This window comes from Cydia pomonella, chromosome 1 (genome assembly GCF_033807575.1).
Source record: "Cydia pomonella isolate Wapato2018A chromosome 1, ilCydPomo1, whole genome shotgun sequence".
In the NCBI taxonomy this organism is placed as follows: Eukaryota; Metazoa; Arthropoda; class Insecta; order Lepidoptera; family Tortricidae; genus Cydia; species Cydia pomonella.
Window position 1 is genome coordinate 9810458 of NC_084703.1, and position 22777 is coordinate 9833234.

Sequence of the window (22777 nt, forward strand, 5' to 3'; positions counted from 1 at the left end):
ATGTCAAAACGGGTCACTCACGTATTTTAAGTCGAAAACGCTCGACACTTGCACTTTGCACTGCACTGCAACTTTTATATTCATATTATTAAGTTAAGTATATACCAGGGATATCTAGATAACTCTCGCTTCGAATTATGGTGACTATGACAGTTCCTTATTCTAGTCTCCTTTGGCCCTTCAAGGCTTAACGTAAAAAATAAGAAGAAACATGTTTTTACCGTATTTTTAATACTGGAATTTTGCATGTCTGATTAAATGAGCACAATCAACAAAAAAACAAACTTCCAAAAAAAATCTACAAACATTTTACGTGACAGCTATTCCATATAAATATGAACTATCGTAGAGATCATCATTCGACGCGAGTGGTACAGTGGCCTTTATCTATTTATATGATTTTTATAGTATTAAAAACCTTACTTGTGTATGTTTCTGCGCTGATTTTAGCCATATACTTAGGCTTAGTTTGTACACAACCACGGCTCAACAATAGGTAGTAATGATAGGAAAGCAATACAATTGTACATTATTTAATTTGTATTAATATTCCTGTGATGAATTGGAACTTCCATAAATGCAACGTTACATTATATCTTCACTAGTGCAATTTTTTGTTTAGCTTAATATTCTACATAATACACATTATTTATTATTTAAGTTTCAAATGACAAGATTTTTATTTCCGATTAATGCAACCAGATATTCTAATGCGAACGGTCCTTCTGAATTAAAAGGTTGAATGTAAATTGGCAACAATAAAGTAGGTATTTGGTACCAATTAGTCATTTAAAACTGTAATGTAATAACCATTTGATGCTATGCAGAATGAGGTCCTAATTCTTAACCCTTTACCAGGCTGACAGTTCAGAAATGACAATCGAATGTCAGTCTTACTCATCGAAAATTGAACACATGTTTAAAGAGCCGCATGTGGGAAATATATATCCCTTAGCCTGGTAAACGGTTAATTTTCATTCAATCGGGTTTACCTCAAAAGATCGTGTCATACACGAAGACGCGTGCCCTGACTCGTATTGGCATGTTGTTATGGTTAGGATTGGCAAGTCTGCGCGTCATCGTGGATGACCCAAATTATATAGGGTTACCTACTAAAATAAAGCCTGAGTAAAGCACACTACGCGGCAGTATGGACACTCCAGGGCTAGTAATGAGGATGTTGAATAACTGAGTTTTGATAACACCATTTTACAACTCTCACATTAAATTTAACTTAGATTTGACCTAGTTGGCAGCAATACAACGCCAGGCTCAGCCCTGTTAATTAGCTGCCTATACGGAGCAGTGTGATTAGTAGCAGAAAGTGTCATATTTGAGACACGTTAGAGCTGCAAGTGGGCTCTGAGCCGGTTGGGCTTATAGCTGATACAGATCGACGGCGTTGGCGGGTTTGGTGAGCGAGGAGCGGCGCACGTTAGCGCCGCCCTTCTCCGCGGATCAGACGTGCGTGAAGCTGGCGTGCACCGCGTCATCCTGAGCGATCTGCGTACCCGCGGGGAAATACTGGAAAGTTACAAAATAACGTAATTAAAAAACCGTGTTCTACATATAGTCCTACAAACATAATTGAAATTAAACAAAAAGAGACTAAAGGCGAAACATAGTGGCAACTCCTAACTTTTGTCAAAACAATTACATTTTTGTGAGAATTTTATAAATATGGTTTTTACTTTAAAACATTTCTATGATCCAGTCCTGACCGCTATAAAGAAGATAATTGGGTGGACCTTTCAAAGTATTGTAAGGTTTTTGGGGCTTACACTTAACCAAGATTGATCTTGCAGATTTATCGACTTCGGAAGCAATAGAAAAGAAGACTTAGTTGACAGATCCTACAATGAAAGTATTAAGATCAGCGAAGAAGATCGTTCCGAGGAAAGTTTACCATATCGTGCGGATGACTTCATGCATAAATAATATTTTGCAATTTTTGTTCAATAATCACGTTCAAAAATACGAAGGTAGGTAATCTGGGAATGTGAAATCCGCAATTTTTTGTAAGTGACATTTTTGTAAAGTTATAACATATTTTTTATTGCCTATAGGGACTACTAGTTATCTCTTCTAGATAAATATACCCATTACACAATTTCCTGCAATTAAAAAGAGGTGTGATTCGTCAATATAAGTTTTGATTGGTAAAACTAAAATTGTATATATTTAGGGGCGTATTATGTACGTAGTTCTTCGATAACCGCATGCATCATATATTGTGCTCGTATATACTCGAATTCAGTAAATAGAAGGAAAATATGAAGAAAAAAAATTATGACTTAAATGTGTGTTGATTTTTTTGTTTGTGGGTTGGTAAGTATGGTGTGCATTCCAGAAAAGGTAACCTCATAATTATATCATATACTTCGTATGAAAGTTTAGCATTTAAAAATGACAATTGCTCAAGATTAAGTTATTAAACGTAGAAATACACATACATACAAATTGGCATTGAAATTGATTGATACATAGAAATTAACTAAAAACCTACAGGTCCATGGATAACAATGGAACGATAACATGCGTGAGTTGTTTTAGAATACACTGTCACAATTTTCAAGAAAAACAATTCATATTCATGATAATTCAGGAACGTTTTATGATGCAAAGGTCATCAATCCATGGGGCAGCCATACGAAACTTACTTTACATTGTTAAGAACTTCTAATATATCTTCCGATGAACATGTCTCAAAATGTCCCTCCCCAGAAGAAAGTCATTGGACTAAACAGAATAAGAACAAGAAACGATTAACTTAAAAGTAGCATAATTAAAATATTTATAGCTATCATAGCAACCGATTAAGTGCTACAGTACAAATATTTTATAGGAACACAAACCTCATGATAGACACAACTTTGTTAGAGACTTTCATGGTTTAAGAGTCCCCGGCAAGCTTGACCGAATTTCACCTTCCCATACAAACGGAGTTTCGTTCTCATTTTAAAACTAAGTGTCGGTTTGTAAATGAAACTTTGCACATACAATGCCATGAGGCAAATCTAGGGCTGTAATTATGTAGTTTATATTGCTCCACCTTATAAAACAAACAAAGTAGAGCACATACAAGTTTTGTATGAGAAGTATATATCCTGTTGTAAGTACAAGGTTTCAGATGTTCAAGGTTTAAGGTTTAAAATGAGTGCGTAACTACGTTTGTATGGAGAACCGACCGCGCTGGGGACCCTTAAGAATAGGAATGAGAACGCAATGAATACTACTTCTATCGGTTCAATTTGAACAATGCTTATAAGATGTCACACTGATACGATACTGATCTTTCAGTATCAAACGTGACATTTCTGCAATCAAAAACGTCGCTGACTGACAGGTCGGTATCATATAGGTGTGACATCTTATAAGGATTGTTCGATATGCACCGTATGTCTCCGAACAGTTTACACTTGGCATGCGGTGATTTTGTTTATTTAAGTACCAATATTTCATGGTTATATTGGTAAATAAATAAGCGCTAAAACTACAGAAGCTGAAGTTGGGAAGCCTATGCGATTTTAGCGTTAATGTACGATTCTTCGTTATTGAATTCTTTATGAACTACTTATGAATTATTAAGAGCTATTTGGAAATGTCACTATTTGGAAATAACATCCTATATTTTAATATTTTTTTACTAGGTAAAGTGACAGTTATACAATACTAACCCCTGCGAAAGCTGCGCCATTCCAGCCGAGTCTTTCGTGCTCGCGATGCATCTGCCTGGAGGCGTGCGTGTGGGCATGCGAGGGCTTGTGGTCGGCGCGCGAGGCGAGGCGCGCCTTGGCGGACAGCGCGGCGCGCAGCGGCACGTTGGCGCGCGCTGCCTCCGCGCGCCCGTGCTGGCAGAACTCCAGCAGCGCCACGCCCAGTGCCAGCGCCAGACCGCCCACCAGCACGTAGAATATGCCGGCTACTTGACTAAGCGTCATTTCCGTAATACTCGTTTCCTGTAAAACCGAGATGTTCAAACTCAAAACTCATTTAAAATTATATAGGTTCATCAATTAGCTAGAACGTGTATATTGTTAAATTTAAATCTCGATTTCCTAGTATTCCTAGAATGACGTTAACGCTTTCTAAATCTGCGGGGGTGTTTAACTCAAACAACTCAATCTCAACGTAACTCAAACTTGCCGCTTTTGAAATCGCAGTTTCAATAAATGCATGATTTTTTGTTTCCAATGTTACTACTACATTTAAGTAAGTAAGAATTGAATCAATCAGATTGGAAAGAGTACCATAGACTCTTTGAGTAGATTCCGGACTACCACCCAGGATTGAGGCGTATGTTATTGTGCTATTCGTATTTATTTTCTTCATTCCAGAACCATATTATAATATGCTTATTCTCTTAAATTACGTGTAAGATCATGTAAGTACACTCATTAAATTAACTTGGCAAGGAACTTTCGTGGTGATTTTTTGGTGGACGGTAGCTGAATTCTTGCACTAAAGCCTAATTTACAAATAATAAACTCTACTTATTCACATATAAGAAATCAGCTCCATCCAGCCGAGCATTCAGCGGCTTTGTGGCCAATCACATCAACTTCTCACCATCTACCTCGGTAAAACCGTAGAACTTAAACGTATTCATTTTAAAACCTTTTCGCCACCAATGACTTGATATATAGTCAGTACATTTCGTGCCTCACACCATTTCTTCATATCAAGTCGTGATTTTGGACAGGTTTGTATACGTGCAAGTTTTGACATGGCGGCGAAAAGGTTAACTGTAAGTTTACACAAGTGGTGTTTGCCTATAATTAGCTGTGCAATAAGCTTAAGATAACTATCGAATGTACCTACTTATACCTAAGAATGTATCATTGTAACTGCCGTTGCAGACCTTTTGAATAAATTAAAATATGATAACTGTTTTATTAGAGTAGCGCAAAGGTTAAAATGAAATCAACTGCCTATCTGCAAAAGAGACAACATATGTTTTACTGGACAAATTCAAACCTGTTAAATATAATAGTATTTATAACGACTCACATTCAAAGCTGAATCGCAGCGTCCAGCACCGTTGAATGACAAACTTGAACGCTGAAAATGTTCAGCGCAGCTAGCAACTCGTAAACGTTCTCGTACCAACGGCAGAAAATTAACAGGCTGTTGAACGTAAAAGCTTAATCGGAACTGTATATCAATGCTAACGCGATAAATATCGATAAACCACTCTGAAGTGACTACATCACGCTGCCGTTGGCACTGCAGCTTGCTTATCATAGATATACGGTTGTACGGTTGTACTGGTATACAATTATATTGCCAAAAATTCTAAATTTAAGCATGTTTATATAACATCTGATTATTATTCATAACACATATAGGTTGTATATGTGTGTAGTTTAATATTGAAATAGTAAACAATTATACATATAAAGTCTTTGATGTTAAAGTAGTGTAACGTTTTATCGATCGATTAATCGACTAACTCGATTAATTATACCCTCTTACCTCGTCCTTTCCTTCGTCACAGTCCGATTTTCTGGTCTCGAGAACCCATTTACGCCACAGCTTCGATATAACTCCGCTAGCTTTCATTTCAACTATGGCAAGATTTATCACCTCTCTAGAATAATAAAAAAAAGCACTTTTTTTTTAACCGAGAAAACGTGTAGGTAACTTATGATTAAGGTTTGTTACCTTTAAATTTTTTTTACATCATGGGACCCAGCCAAGATAACGATTGTTTATCGACAAAGGCAATCAAAAAGTTACGTAATCAATTCCATACATTATTTAACTGTCTCTTGGCGTTTTCAATAAATGATCGTGTATAATTATTATGGTGTGTCAAAACTATCAAATGCTGGCTCAAATGAAGTAAAAAAATAGCCTAGCCTAGTTTATTATAATTATTAATAGCCTACAATCCTACATGGTAATTCCAATGATGGACAAAAGCCTCCCTCACTCGATCACTACCTATCTATGTGCGTCCAAATCGGCCTTCCAGCTCCTCGGCCGTCTTGCGGCTATATTTTGGCTCACCTCTGTGAGAGCATGCGGAAGACATGGCCGGCCTATCCCATTTTAGCGTGGTGGTCTTGGCATCAACATTAGAATGTGCGTTTTCGAGCGTAGCGTAGAATTACGGATTTGGTCAATTCGTTTTACTCCTAGCATGTTGCGCTTCATAGCTCTTTGGAAAACCTTCAATTTCGTATTTTGCGCTTCGGTCAGTGACGACGTTTTAGCACCTTAGGTTAGGACATGCAGAATTTCCACGTTGACGAGTTTCCGCTTTAAGCTCAAAGGAAAATCGCCCTTTAGCAGCTCCTTCATAGATCAATATCTTCTCCACGCGATTTGAATCCATCTTTCGACTTCTTTATCCTGTCTATGGCTGAAAGAAACTAATATAAGGGTACACGTCGGCATAATTAATTTTCTGCCTTGGGTTGTTCATTATCTTCGTCTTGGTCCTTTTCATTGTAAGACCATCTTGAAGGCTTACTGTGCTTAGTTCTTGGAACATTATTTGGAATTCTAGGGCTTTTGAGGAAAACAGTACAATGTCATCAGCAAAGCGAAGACATGTTTTCAGTACTTGAACGTCTTTTTATTAAGAAAGAAAGACTTTATGCAATTTTTAGTTTCATATTTATGGACCTATTTTGGAGCGATTAATTCCGATATTATTAACTTTATTAAACAATGGTTATTGTCTTAAACACCCTTATTCGTTTTGAAAGATCTTGCCTACGAACTCTCGCACTATCGTGGATGCGAAAAAAGTCATCCCCGCTTTACGTGTAGGGGAGGTACCCAGATTTCTTTTTAGTTTTGATTTTACCACTTTGTCGGCTAGATTGATTTACACACACATACCAAATTAGAGCTTTCTACCACTAACGGACAGTGAGCTAAGCAGAGGGTGGACAGAGGAGAGACAGAGAGGAAGACGGAAATGTGGTATTATAACAATACCTAATGTAAACAAGAGCATATTGGGCCATGCTCAGAGTAGGGTTCCGTAGTTACTGTTCCGTCACAATAAGCTAAACTGGAGCTTAAAGTATAGTAGATTATTAACCAAGGGATTAACTGTGGATGAACTGTACGTCTTTTTACTATGAAGGGGAAACTTTTTGCGATAACTCAAAAACAGCTAAACTGATGATGTCCGCTATAATTTTCATTTAATGTCTTTCTTAACCTCTACTTCCACGATTTTTTTCATACTTTTTTGACCTATGGTTCAAAAGTTAGATGGGGAGGACACATTTTTTTTTCTTTCGGAGCGATTATCTCCGAATATATTCACTTTATCAAAAAATGTTTGTTGAATTCCCGTATTACTTTGGACAGACCTTTCAAACGATATCCCAAACTGTAGGGTTGAAGCCAAAAAAAATATTCACCCCCACTTTACGTGTAGGGGAGGTACCCTAAAAAAATGTTTAGATTTTATTCTACGACTTTGTCGGCTTTATTGATTTATATATCCATGCCAAATTTCAGCTTTCTAGCACTAACGACCACGGAGCAAAGCCTCGGACAGACAGACGGACATGACGAAACTATAAGGGTTCCTAGTTGACTACGGAACCCTAAAAACAACCACACTTGTCCCTATGTCATGTCATATTGCAATGTACCTTTATTCCTATAGGAAATAGGAGTAAGGATATGGTTAATATGGTTAAATTTAATGTTACTATTATTAGGAACCACTGATAATGTTTGTAAAATCCTATAGGTAAGTACCAACTTGTATTTTTGTGACCATCTGCAAAATCAACGTTTAAGTATACATAATTCAAATGCCACTAAAGTATCTTTATTTCTCTACAGCGCTATAAACTGTACGTGTCATATAAAATGTAAATTTTTAGACTGTCGTTAAAAATCACGTGCTTGCCGCACGTACCGTAAAAACGGAACAGTAGGTGGATATAAATTCGATATGTAGAGAGTAGTACCCCACTGACGGGAGACCCATGTAAATTTACGAGTTTTCAGTATTCAACTGGGAATTACCGCGCAGAAGCGAGATTTCAGCCAGATAGTGTGAACTGGGAGCTTTCCTACACTGAAAATTTACTGCGAAGTTTGCGTCTGTCCTTAGTAATATGTGTTCATGTAATCCCGTTTTTCGTGCTAAAATTAAAAACCAGTATGAAAAAATAAAACCAATCATGTTTGTGAATTGAAAAATATATAGTGTGGAAATAAAATAATAATAATTACGTTGTTTTGTGGTATTAAACTGCATAGGTACCTAATAACTATAATTGGAAACAACTATCATCATATTCATCATATAGGTTATCTTTGCAATTAACTGGAATTTCTGAACTGTGTCTGATAATTTCAAGATTAATTTAAGACTTAATTTGATAAGTTATTGTAGACCGTAATTGGAAAATAATAATAATATTAATTATTATTTTTGTATATTACTTTTACATCCGTATTATAAAAACGTAGACTAAGATGAGAGAAAAATAAAGAGTATAAAAATAATAATAAAATTCTTTATTGCACACTACATTAAAAAAGATACAGGATTAAGAAAAGATATAAATTGGTAGGTAACAACAGGCGGACTTATCGCTAAACAGCGATCCCTTCAGATAGTGAGATGGCGAAAGAAGCGATGTTAAATTACCTATATCTTACACACCAATGAAAGTGTCATTTCAGTACCTACTCTTTGTTATATTTTTATACTTACATATTAACTCTTTATTGTACAGAACATACAAAGGCACAAATATGGCACTACTACTTATAATATATTGTTATAATATGAATGTTAGTTTTAAGGTATTTACTAATGGGCCACTAATTGCCTGAAATAAAGATTTTCATTTCATAATGATATATAGATAATACAGAAAAATAACATAATATTTACTGCAAACGCCACATTAATTATAGTGAAATCTTCATCATATAATCAGGTAAGCCATCGCATAGTAACTTGCACCTCTTTTTTCCCAACGGACTAGGTCTAGTTATTACACTGCAAATGAGTTTACTTTATATAGCTTGAAATGTTGCTCAAACCTCATTTCGCTGTAAAGTTCTAGCGAAAATTCCTGGAGCTTTTCTTAGAGAAAAGATGAAGTCAGCTTTACACAAAACAGCTATTAGTTTTCAGAGTAGGGCCTAGTTTGTCTTTACGGTATCATCATCGTGTTGTTATTGAAATCTCCTTCATACGAGTAAGTACGTGACGAAAATAATTTGGTTTTATTGTAACTGTAGAATCTACTTTAAATATTTTCTGTTGACTATAGGTGCAACTAAATAAGCGAATGTTTTTCGATTTGGAATTCTCATTAAGATGGGAAATATAGAATTTAGAAATATTAGTAACTATTTTAGCACATATCTAAATCGTCGTATTTCTCGCAGGTAAAACCTCTAATCCTAAACAGTTTTATGGATTTTTCTTAATTATGTCACTAAGTCATACCAACCAAGAAGAAAGAAGAACCAAGGACAGATTTTGACAAGATGGCGGACGACAGCTGTTGCTATACCGTATTTGATATGTATATCGCTTAAAACTTAATTTTTTTCGCCGCAAGTATGATGAAAAACATTGTGTATTACACGGGCGGTAGTAAAATGTGTAGGTACTCGAGTCATAAAAACCATTTGCCTTTTGGGTACCTTTCGGGTTTCTACTGACTATTCATATACCAACTAAATGTATATCAACTAATTGAATAAATACAAATCGTGTCATTGCAAAGAAAGTGCAGATTTTATTATTTCCTACGTTTTTTTATGACACTGGAAAATCGGTTGTGAATATAGTAAAATAGCGATATCGAAAAGGCGGAGACAGTCGTAGTATAATGTACAATGTAGAGTGAGAAACGCTTGATAAGAAAAAGAGGAAGATTAGAGTTATATTTCCTTTTACGTTTGTAATGGACTACTCTCAGTATTAACTACACCAAATTTTTTTGAAATCAATCTGTACAAGTAGGTAAAAAAATATATTTTTCAGCTATACGTCGTTTACTACTCTTTTCGTATAACTGTATTACTCAACAATTCTGTTTTGCCTAGACTGTTTACTTGATTCGCCGTAGATATGTACGTTACCGCTCCATCGACGTTCACTATTAACTCCAATAGATATTATATTTGATGTCACTTTCACTGCGAGCATCGCATGCTTCAGTGCACCCTTTTATCCGCAACCATGCTGTGGAAATCAGGCTGAAGCATGGATAGTTAGTGCAGAGTTTCGAGGTGCGCACACTCGCAATTACTTTCATTTTCCATGCGGGTAAAGTTAGTGTTATGTACGGAGCTGGTAGTTTATTTAAATTAAGTTAGTGGCGCTTGGTTATCTCGGATTAAACGGATAGAGTTAGCTAGTCAGATAAAAGTATAATTTAAATGGGTGGTCATTGTAAGTTACATAAAATATCAAACACGCCTCGTGTCATTATCAGTTTGGGCTTTAAGAATATAGATTATTATAAAAAATTTCTTTAAGTATATGTTTGTAAAAACGTTTATACAATCTTGGTATAATTATCTGTTGTAATAAATCTGCATTTAATTAACGTGTGTATAAGCGGATGTTGATTAATCTCGCTGATAACATGAGATTAATAAGATACTTTACCTTAAAGGCGATCCTTTGGCAGTGGCGATAGCAAAGTCGACATGTTTGTAGCGACAAGCGCGTGGCATGGAACCGCAAACGAGTTGCCCTTCTTTTTCAAATGAGTATTCGGCAAGGTCCTCATTCAAGACAGTTCCCTCTATACTGTTCTGCTGAAAAAATATATGTATTAATATTAACAGAATTGAATGAATCTTTTATGTATAATAATTATCAGTATTCGTATTTAATACTTATGTACGTAGTTGCATTTAGTTAGGGACGTCACTATTATCTATTGGCAACACTTTTTTTATATTGTTACTATGTATTATTTTTTAATCTTGTAATCCTGTCTGATCTGGACTCTTGTGTTCATTCTACTTAGAATCGTTGGGTAGCGTTTTCAATGCTTACTAATAAAGTGTTCTAGATCTAGATTTGACCGTTCTAGTATAGTCAGCATCAATAGTAGTGTATGAAACAATGCTCCGAAAGTACCTGCTATCCTGGAATTACGTATTTTCCAAATAGAGAATAAGTATCTCTACAGTTCGTGATCTAAAGTATGTGTCACAACCTATTGTTCTATATATAGGGAAGAAAAAGTTATCTTAGAAAATGGAAGATACTTTCGATTCTTTAATTTTACATGTCAAAACGATCCACATAAATCTTTCGTAAATAGAACCTTGTCAAAGTCATGCATAGTTATTTAGCCTATAAATCAAATTGACTGTACTTTGTCATGTGCCATAGACATATGCAGCTTAATTTATACAATATAATGAATCATGTTAATTATATTAGATGAATATCAAATTAGTATAATTAAATAGACGATGTTTCACATTAATAATAAAGTGCACAGTCTGATTTTATTTGTATGGACGTGACATAGTAGAAACAAAAAAATATTTAGACCGAGGAGCCTGAAAAAGGCTCTAATCAACTGGTTTTAGACATTTATTGGTTTGAAAAGCACTCTTGTACTTCTTCACCTTCCTCGCGTTGTCCCGGCATTTTTGCTGCTCATGGGAGCCTGGATCCGCTTGGCAACTAATCCCTAGAATTGGCGTAGGCTCTATGTTTTACGAAAGCGACTGCCATCTGACCTTCGAACCCGGAGGGTAAACTAGGCCTTATTGGGATTAGTCCGGTGTTACTCATGAAAAAACACTCATGTACTATGACCAAAAAGCCGAAAAAAATATAAAAACCATTTCGACTGCCACCACTCAGAAACAAAGATTTACAAATTTATTAAATTAAAATGTAAATTCTGTAAACACTATCACATTAAAATCGATTATTAGCAGAACTAAAATTATAATATTTTACCATCGCCTTGCTCATAGGGACTAACACTAAAGAAGGTTACCTGAGGTAAAAAGCATGTCTCTTACTTCGGTTTGTGGCATGCTTGGTGGCGAGATGATGGACTGGCTTGGCTCGGATAAGCGCTCCACTATAAGATAGGCAGCCAGGTTTGCCGTATATGAACAGACCAGTATCAGAGCAAAGAACCACCACACCGTGCCAACAATTCTTCCGGAGAGTGACCTACAAGAATACCATGAGATTAATTTTATTCTTAGTGACATAGAAACAGAATCGATGAATGGGGAGATGCTTGTGTCTTAAAATCACATTGCGTGAAAACTATTTCTATAACTGATAATATAGACATATGCCGACGGACAGACACACTGACGGCGGAAACTTAGTAATAGGGTTTCGATTTTTACCCATAAGGTGCGGAACGGATTTTTTGTTAATTGGTCTACTGCCGATCCAAGTTATATTCGTATACTTTGTTGATACGTATATGAGGTTTGCAGGTTAGCTTTTAGTAATTAGAAATAGGTATACTATATAGTTATCTACGTGTCTTTGAGGTGTTCCGTTCTGATTTTCATCAGCAGTTTCATTTCATCAAATTTTGGAAAGTAAATGATTGATTTGTCGATGAAAATAAAAAAAGCGCTATACAAAAGAAAAATACCTAAAAACTAAGTAATTACCAGGATGGTTATCAATTTTCTTATTATTAGGTATTAATTAATTTTTGGCAGAAAATTGCTTTACGACGGGATAGGGACTGGACAAGGATAGGGATGGGGTATATAAAAATTATTTTGTGCTTTTCAGTGGGTTCGTTTTTTGAATGCGGTTTCCTTTTTTTTAAAAGGTATGTAATTAAGTTATTTTAGTTTTGCTTTTTTTATTAAAAATAGATATGTTATTAAGTTATTTTAGTTTTACTTTTTTCCATTTTTTTTATTTAATTTTTTATTTCATAGTTTTTAGTGATTCATGTATTGTACGTTCTTTAACGTCTCTTTTTTCATACTTTTTAGTGATAGGTACTTCTTTTACTTTACGTTTTTTTTTCATTATCTTTGTTAATTTATTATTTTTTACTTTACGTTTGGGTTTGTTCGTTTGCCCGCGACTTCGTCTGCATGGATGGTTTAAACTAAGTAGCTTATTTTTTTATGCAATCTGCATTTTATTGATTCCCCATTCAAACTTCTACCCCCTTTCCAAATGACCAAAATTACCTAATTGGTCAAAAATGCGTAAACATTATTTATTTTTACAAAAAGTTAAATGTCGTAAGAAATCATTGATTCCCTTTATAAACTTCCATCCTCATTTTACACCCATACGGGATTAACTCAAACCAATATATCAATCTCAAACTTCATCTCAATCGGTTCATCGTTTATTGATTCCCTATATATCAATCTTACACCCAAAATGTTCACTCCCTTAATGGATTATTTCTGGGATAAAAACTATCCTATGTCCTACCCTGGGACTCAAATTTATAATAATCGTATAGTATAGTGCGAATATATATATAAGGATTATATTTTTATTTTATTTCTTAAGAAAACTTACAGCTCTAGCTAGAGTAACAAAATAGGTTGCGAAATAAAAACAGTAAGCCAACGAATAAAGTTCGGCTTCCGACTGCAGTTGCATTACTGTGGTATTATTGTAAATATATAACCACACTTTTACCACACCTTTACTTTTCCCACTCCCACTCCCACTCCCAAATTTGACGATATACCGATAGCAGCGCCACCTACCCGGTCCAATTGTTTTTTCAAACCATCCATAAAATCCATATATACTAAAACCTTCTCCAGAAAGTAACAAAGACTTTTCTGAAAACCGCATCAAAATTGGTTCAGCCAATCGCGAGATAATCGCGGAGAAACATACATACATACACACATCCATACATACATACAAACATACGGGTCCGCGCCTTTTTTTTTGAAGGCGGTTAAAAATAGTAAGAACGTTAGTGCAAATTTGATAAAGTTGATGTCAATCAGAGGTACATGTTAATACAAAACCGGCCAAGTGCTAGTCGGACTCGCCCAGGAAGGGTTCCGTACCATTATCTATAAAAACGGTCACCCATCCAAGTACTGACCCCGCCCGACGTTGCTTAACTTCGGTGATTGGATGAGAACCTCGAGATTGGAAAGAAATATTTACTTTATTCTGTTTTTAGTATTTGTTGTTATAGCGGCAACAGAAATACTATACGGCTAACTATTACGGTTCATGAGAGATACAGCCTGGTGACAGACGGACGGACGGATGGACGGACGGACGGACGGACAGCAGAGTCTCAGTAATAGGGTCCCGTTTGACCCTTTGTATATACGGAACCCTAATTATTATAATAGTACTCCTTAAGAAGAAAGTGGTGGACCCGCGCGAAATCGTCTTTTCATACAAACGTAGTCCTCATTTTCCTCTTAGGATATTGACATTATTGAAAATATTTTGTGTGTTTTTGAAAATATTACGATGTGTTGTATGTCTATCACAGCCATACGTTACGTTAGATTTTTTTAGAATATTTAATTATTGTAATACTCGTACTTGTTATTTACCATTGTTTAATTAATTGTTCAATTGGCGAAACGGCAATTGGGGAAACGGGGATAAGAGAGCCGGCAGCTTCCTCGTACGCTTGAGCATAGCGATCCAGCGAGGAAATGCTGCCAGCATCCTCGATACCATGCCATGGGGGCCCATTTTAGATTTCGATTTTTAGTTTTAAAGTAGTTTTAGTTTAATTCATTGCATTACTTATATATTTTAATAACAATATCTGGGAAACCGAGCTTTGCTCGGAAAACATATAAAAACTCAGAAATGCGCGTTTTCCCTGAGATAAGACCTAGCTAGATCGATTTTTCGCCCCCGAAAACCTCCATATATTTTTTTTTATCGAAATCGTTAGAGCCGTTTCCGAGATCCCCGAAATATATATATAAATATACAAGAATTGCTCGTTTAAAGGTATATTTTATAATAAAATACTATAATAAAACACTGGGATAGACAACATGGGACAGTTTGTAAACTGTTTGTTTTTTTTTTACAATAGTTTAACCAATAAAAGTTTGTAGACATATCGCGATGAAGTGAAATACAGAATAAATAAGTAAACTGTCTCGTATCCGTATAACAAGGTGATTATCAGGCCTCCCCTCTTCGGTCGTTCGCCTATATACATAATATATTATCCTATATCTCAACCACGCAAGATTAAACACAAGACATGGAATTTAATCTAACTTCTATTGCCAGCGCCGATGTGCCTATATTGACCGCATTACTTGTGTGTTTCGAAATTGGCAACGCACTTTTGTGTTATTTATACTTTTTCATTAAATTTGTTCTATTGTTTTTCTATTCATACTTGAAATTCAGTAGATGCAACAAGTTTATAAAATCGGCCAACAGCGTGTCGGGCCAATCTCAGCTGTAGTTACTACCCGTCAGTCACAACTGGCAAATTTATACGGGAACTTTCGTACATAACAAGCAAAGGGATTATCGTCAAAGCACTGAATGTATTTTTAATAAAAAAGGGAAAAATGCGCTAACCCTAAAACGGCTTAACCCATCGTGTTCATAATAGTTTATATAAAAGATTAAATAACTGTCGTTTGAAGGAAAAAAAAACACCCTATTTTTTATTTTACTACTTTGTCGGCGTGATTGATACACATACATACCCACGCATACAGACGGAAATGGCTAAACTATAAAAAATATTAGTTACTAAGAAATCCTAAAAAATATTGCATGAAAAGCTTTCGGGGATGCGGACGAAGTTTTTAAAATAATCTGACATGAACATACTCGTATTCGCTTAAAATTTCGTAGGCAATATTGAATATTTTGCCCAGTTAGGTACTCCGCTACTGACTGTATATACCTTAACTGGACATGGTAGTTTATTTATTTAACCGTTTAATCTCATACCTATATTGTATGCATGCAACAATTTCAAAATCGAATTCACGTCGAGACTTAATTTATTTATACGCGTATCTTGTTTCTAGCGAAGCAAAAACTAGTAAGTACCATATTGATATTTACAATAGTGTACCGAGATTAATTTGAGGAATTTTAACTATTAATAAGATTATTTATCAAGCACTGTAAAGTGAAAAGTAACTTTTAGAAAATTATTATTCATTGAACTGGCAGTACCAAATGTTTAATTTGCTGCAGATGTTATACGAAAAGTATGATGAGGCGGAGCCACTATACGTATTTGGACGGACGGAAATTTATCGATCACACCTATTAAACACATCAAATATTTCTACATTCTCAAAAAAACCGGTCACGCAGGAAAAAATGCACATTTTTCAAAAAAAAATAACTAAGAACGTTGCTCTGCTGCGTTACTATTCATAAATAATTTAAAAACGTTCTTATACATTGAAGCATTGGCTTGGTTGTCTGATTAAACAAACATGCACGCAACACTGTAAATAATTTATTAATATTTCGAAAATTGGATATTCAGCAGATGTCAAAAAATGGGATGTGTTTAAAAGTTCATTTACTCTAACCTAAGTAGTTATTCAATCATACTTTATTTTAATTGAAGGGTTCCGGTCTTACCCACATTGACCTTACATCCAAAAATAAACTTATAGATACGTAGGACAAACCCACTTTAACATGACCAAACACACAAACACAAATTAACGTTGTATGAGACCAATATTTTTATTTTTATTACTTAAATACAAAAATCAAACATAAGTTTATATTAGTGTAAAAAGTGTGATAAAAAAGTATACGTACTTTGGGACCACGTCACTGCCTTGTTGCATGAATGAGCCAAGCGAAAACCAAAACGAATTCCATATGCTGAATTCGTTGTGCAAGATAATCTAGAAAAAAATAAACGTCAACATTACTTGTGAAATTATTGATTCAACGTTGTCATGTACGAGTAATACTCTATTCTTGAATAAGAATCGCGGTCAGAATTTTTCGTAGTAAGTAGACTCTTAAATTATTATATGGCAAATTAGTTCCTATAAACCTTTAAGAGTACTTGCTATAACCCGATATCTGTACCCATTGGATTCTTTTTTCAGTTTTGGATCGAATACTATTACGTAATATTTTTTCTCTGCACATATAACCACATAAATAGCCAGTTACTCAACTTAATCAAAGATGAAAGAAGTTTAATTACCTCATTAGCGCTGCTTATTGGGTGATCCAAGTGGGTATCGGTTATAGAAACCGAGCGCCATTCGTGAGGGGAAAATCTTGACACAAGAAATAGTACTATGCTGACTGCAAAGAAACTGAAGAGGACGCAAAGCTGTAACATAACAAGTAGATATTAATAAATTGTATCTGATAACACCCGTGATACGTACCTAACAGTTATATCCGTAGGCATATAATTAAATGTAGTAACAGAATTATAAAAAGCGTAGACTTGCAAACACCTATTGTATAGGTTCTATTAAGGAGTAGTTTTGTAATATAATTTTCACCTCAGCAGCTCGAACAAGCCTACTTTTGTCACTCCAGGGAGTGACGAAAGTGCGGTCTACCTCATTCCAGGGAGTGACGAAAGTACGACTTTCCTCACTCCAGGGAGTGAGACAAAGTAGCTTTTTAATTTAGTGAAGGCCATGAATACAGGAATAAAAACTTTACTTGATGATGCAATTTTTTTAACCTTTAATATGTTCTCACTACTGAGGTGAGAAGTTGTATGTGTCACACGAGAGCAAAGTTATTTTACATCTCGTGTTTTTGAGTCCCGAGTAAATATTCTAATTTAGAATAACTCGCTTCGCTCGTAATTCAATTATAGAATGTTTCGCTTACTCGGGACTCAAAATATTCAAGAAAAACTAACTTTCCTCTCTTGTTGCCCAATAACTATATTCTAATTAATTAAACTAACCAAGTACAATACAATAATTATGAATGTAAGAAAGAATGTAGTACATAGCTGATTGACAGGCAGCTGAAGCAACACACCGACAGAATGTGTGATCGAGAGATTGAAAGAATTTCAGTTTCCATTAGCCACACAGTTTATTGTTGAAGTAAAATTATCTTCGGAGGATGAACATAAAATTTTAATTTATTTTTAAATTTTATTGGAATTGATTTTATTAAATCAACATTAAAATCAGTCAAATAACTTTACAACGTCAATGGTGGTGATTCAAAACAATTTATTTTCAGACCGTACTTCAAACCTCATGACATGACACGCTGCAAACCGGTCAATTGAAAGACATGAGAGAAAGACGGAAATTCTACAATAAATCTTTCTTTAAATGAACTTTGCTGGCAAAAGATTCACAAGTTATGCATCCTTCATTCTCGATAGATCCAGTCCATAGATCCAAAATGGATCTAGTGAGAAATGTTTTTCTTGTTAGATCCAAATATTTATGTTGACAGTTAAAACTGGATCTATAGGGAAAATTCTTTATATCATTAGATCCATTAAATTATACCATTATCAAAATGGATCTAAAGAGAATTTTTTCATCTCAATAGATCCAACATGCAATACACACAATATGTTTTTTGATTTACTTAATAGATATGTTTCTAGTATTTTATTTATGTAGTTGGTATTTATGTATATTATTTACTCGTGGACAACATGTTGGTTTATTTTTAAACTGTTAGGTATTGTAGGTACATTCGTTTAGCTAGTGTGTAAGAGAATATTTATTACAATAAATAAATTCAAATATATATATTTGAATTTTTAATTATTGTTAAAGTAACAGATATGCGATCTGTCAGAGTGCTTAAGGATTTACGTAACCTTTATTTTAACTGTTAGTATTGTTAGCAGATCTATAACTTAGGTAAGCTTTGAGTTGTATATATTTTTTTTTTTGTATTTTTTAAATTGTATAAGTCGTGATAGCATTGTGTGAACTTGCGCGCAAAGTTTGTTATATTGTTGCTACATCTGTGCTTGCAAAAATTTAGTAAACTGACGGATAATTTATTCTCTTCTAGTCATTCAAAAATCTAATCCTTGTACTTGTATGTACACTAGTAGAAGCTACTGATTTTTTTAAATACACTTGCTCATTTTTTTAACGATTTATGATTTTTTGTTTGACAAAGATATTTCACGTAGGTTTTAATCAAATATTTATTTCAAATTGAAGAATAACAAAACATTATGTTACTACTTACACTAAAATTGGGCCTTACGAACATTGTTACACCGGTTTGTAGCAACAAAATCAGTTTTAGGATATGGATCAAAATTTATTTATTTATTACTTAAGTTCAGTTATCTTTTGCATTACGCAATGAGTTCGGCTAATATGTTTTTTCAGTTGCATTATTGCTGTTATATTTCATTTCTTTTATTTATAATTTACTTAATAGCTGTTTAAAATAGCAATTTGTGGCGGTATTCCAAATGGGTCTCTGCGTTTCATGCCTTTAAGTTTAAGTATAAATAACAAGACTAACGATACCGGAATTTAGCATTTGTTTCGATTAAAACTTCGTTTTTAGGGGTCCGTACCAAATCGGCACAAAAAGAACCCCTATGGCGCGACTCTGTCCGTCCGTCCGTCCGTCTGTCTGTCACATTGTCAAATATCTCGAGAATTACTTGAGCTATAGATTTGAAATTTGGAATAATTCTGAACAACGCTAACACATTGAAAGTGTAATTTTCTTATTTTTTTTTATTAAGTATTGAAAATGTCCAATATAAAGAAGGGACAAAATTTAAAAGTAGATAAAGCGGGGTATCATTTGAAGGAACTGAATTTGGACATTCTAAAACAATTTTTACTTTCTTTTCATAGTGAGATGATTTTTTTTAAGGAAAATGTAAAAATAAACATTTCCCTCTCATTATCTTCGAAGTTTACAAACAATAAATTTTCAAATGTTTATATAACATTAACATTATCATAAATATTACGGGAAAAATATAATTACATCTCTATTTTGATAACTTTTTTATTATTATCCAAACAACATTTTCAAATTTATTTGCAAGTTAACCCCCTTTGCTTATTCTATAATACTTGAAGTCTCTATGAAATTACAATAGAAATACGTTCTTTAACTAATTCCACATACTTAATAAAAAAATATCCCAAAAAAACAACAAACACACAGGTTGCGCAAAGTTAAGCCAATTTACATATAGATGGCGCTGTTCACAATTATTCAAAGTATACTTATGGTTAAACGCCTTTCGTGTTCGTTGTTATATGCGATAATTGAAAGATTGTACGGAACCCTCGGTGCGCGAGTCTGAACTGGCACTAGATCGGTTTTTTTTCGCAAGTGTGATGAAAAACATTGTGTGTAACATGGGCGGTATTAAAATTATGTTCCTACTTAGGAAGAACGTTACATGTTTCGAACATGAAATAGACAACACAATGATGCCACAATGTAAACAGACAAACCAGCTATATAACCCAAATCATAAACGGGGTTCTGGGACTGTGGAATCTGGTTGCCTTTATAAAAAAGTAACAAGTTGTATGTTTTGCTTTTATTCGGATTACTTACATCTTAGCCCCATAATCGAAACAGGAAGCTACTAACTTATCGAACCGTATATCTGAATAATATAATTGTGTTATTATTAACTTACAATTTTTCTACTCTATCGTGTAATACGATTTAAGGTACGTAAGGGTTCTTTTATACTTTGACCAGAATCCTACAGCCAATATGAAACAATCAGAACGACATTTAGAAACGTGTTCCAACAAAGAAAAGAAGTATATTGTCTTCAATAGTCATGAAATAAAACGGATTATTAAAATACATTCCGACGTTTCGAACCCTTTAGAGCGTTAGCGGTCAACGGAAGATTTAAAGGGCAATTCGAACGTACCTTGACATCAGAATGATATCTAAATGATGTCATTTAGTTATCGTGTGTTCCGCTCGTACTTGCCCGTACATGAATTACCGCGAGCAAGACGCACGATGACTAAATGATATTATTCTCACGCCAGTGTACGTTCGAATTGGCCTTTTACCAAAAATTACACAAATTACCAAGCCGTCGGTATAATTCAGCCGGTTTACATACATTATTACAAAAAAAAAAAAATTATCTCACCCAAATCTCCTTTGACAACGGCCGAAGAAAACTGAAAGTGTCTGCCAGTTGCTTGGGAGTTTTTGCGTGGTTGATTGGATAATCGATTGAAAGGAAAGCTTCACTAAAATCCACCACCATCTCGCGTTCGGGGGTCACAGCCAAAGGAGCCACAGCGATATCCGCTTCCTGCCAAACAAACATAAATGAAATATATGTATACATTTTATTTATTGAATGAAGATCGAACAGTATACTCGTGTTGTAGTTATTTACCAAAGTAAATTTAGTGTCACAGCACTTTGCAGCTCTAACATTACATTCGTAACTTTAATGTTAACTGATATTTTTGCAAAACAACTTCTTCGACTAGGTTAATGAACATTAAATAAAAACACTATTCAGAACTATTTGTTTCTAGTATCATACGAGATATATTACGTATCCAAGCCATTGATTTTTCTATGTTGTACATAAAGTACTAAATTTGTTAAAGTTCTAATATAAAAATTAATGCAACAAGCGATCTACAGCCCGCCTGTTTTCACCCGGGCGTCCTTGCATTGTATTTCTACTCTTATAAAAAAGTAGTGTTAGTTTAAATAAAATAAAATAAAAAATCCTACTTCATGTGGTGTTATCCACGTGTCAATCCTATTGTCGGTTTTTAATACCACTCTATTGAAAGAGACAGTTGCAGTCAGCTTTACGCTAAACGGCGTAGACTAGTCCGATCATCATTATATAGTCATACAGAATGATTTTGGATAAGGAAATATTCATGCATTAAATTAAGAATTATTATAATGTAATTATACCCCGCGCGCAACAATTACTTATAATTAAAATATGTTAACCCCATTTTCATTATCAAAGGGGTTAAATTTATGTGATTCATAATGGAGCTTTTACTGCCCTTGAAATGTGTTTCAAGTTTGAAGCTCCTATCTTTAACGTTTTAGGCTGTCTGTCTGTCAATATCAAAATAAAACAAAACTTTTTTTATATGGTTATGGTACAATTTGAGGGAATGGTACACAATGGATGAAAAATCTTTACTTTCAGCCAACTTGTAGACCTTATGAACCTTTATATTGATATATATTTATATTATTTTGGTGATAATGTTACAAAAATCGACCCAGCCCGAAACTAAGCAAAGCTTGTACTGTGTGTACTAGGCGACAATGTACATATTTACTTATATAGATAAAAACATAGACAAACACTTATAACTCAGGAACAAATTATTCGTGCTCATCGCACAAATAAGTGCCCTTACTAGGATTTGAACCCGGGATCATCGGCTTAATATACAGGATCAGACAGAACGTCTTTGTGTGAATAACTTAATACTAATAAAAACACTATTTAGGCGACAGAACGCCGTAATAGTATATAATGCCTTCAGGTTATGAAATCAGTCCTAAAAAACAAAACAAATATGTACCTACTTATTTTATCCTGCATTATGAACTACAACTACCGTTGTTTAAAATAGATGCAAATGTGAAAGTATTTGCACCGGGTGGGGCCTGTAATAGGAGCAAATAATTAAAACATAGATTGTACTCCTCGAGTTATGACACTTTTGTTCAGTAACTTCCATTGCAACCATCTTCGTGGTAATTCACGTTGCTTGTCACGCTTTAAAATAACAAAATTCGCAATACATTGCATCTTAGAATACATTTTAGTGCATTAATAATCAAAACACAAGTTATTTTTAAGTCGTTGAAAAAAAT

General features: G+C 34.5%; 1 protein-coding gene across 2 annotated transcripts in view; it reads right to left on the minus strand.

Annotated features, from left to right (window-relative positions):
• Positions 1–825: 825 nt before the first annotated feature.
• The window catches only part of LOC133531912 (glutamate receptor 1), a 108001-nt gene continuing 86049 nt past the window's right edge, over positions 826–22777 (minus strand). Inside the window, exons 11-18 of one of the 2 annotated variants that reach the window (XM_061870441.1) lie at positions 21054–21221; positions 17145–17276; positions 16745–16833; positions 12007–12163; positions 10622–10770; positions 5476–5590; positions 3678–3959; positions 826–1524 (exon numbers count right to left, since the gene is read on the minus strand). In XM_061870441.1, coding sequence (XP_061726425.1) covers positions 1459–1524; positions 3678–3959; positions 5476–5590; positions 10622–10770; positions 12007–12163; positions 16745–16833; positions 17145–17276; positions 21054–21221 — 1158 coding nt within the window. In that variant the 3' untranslated portion in view covers positions 826–1458. Of the gene's footprint in view, positions 1525–3677; positions 3960–5475; positions 5591–10621; positions 10774–12006; positions 12164–16744; positions 16834–17144; positions 17277–21053; positions 21222–22777 lie in introns of both variants that reach the window. The other variant, XM_061870366.1, reaches the window with a different exon arrangement.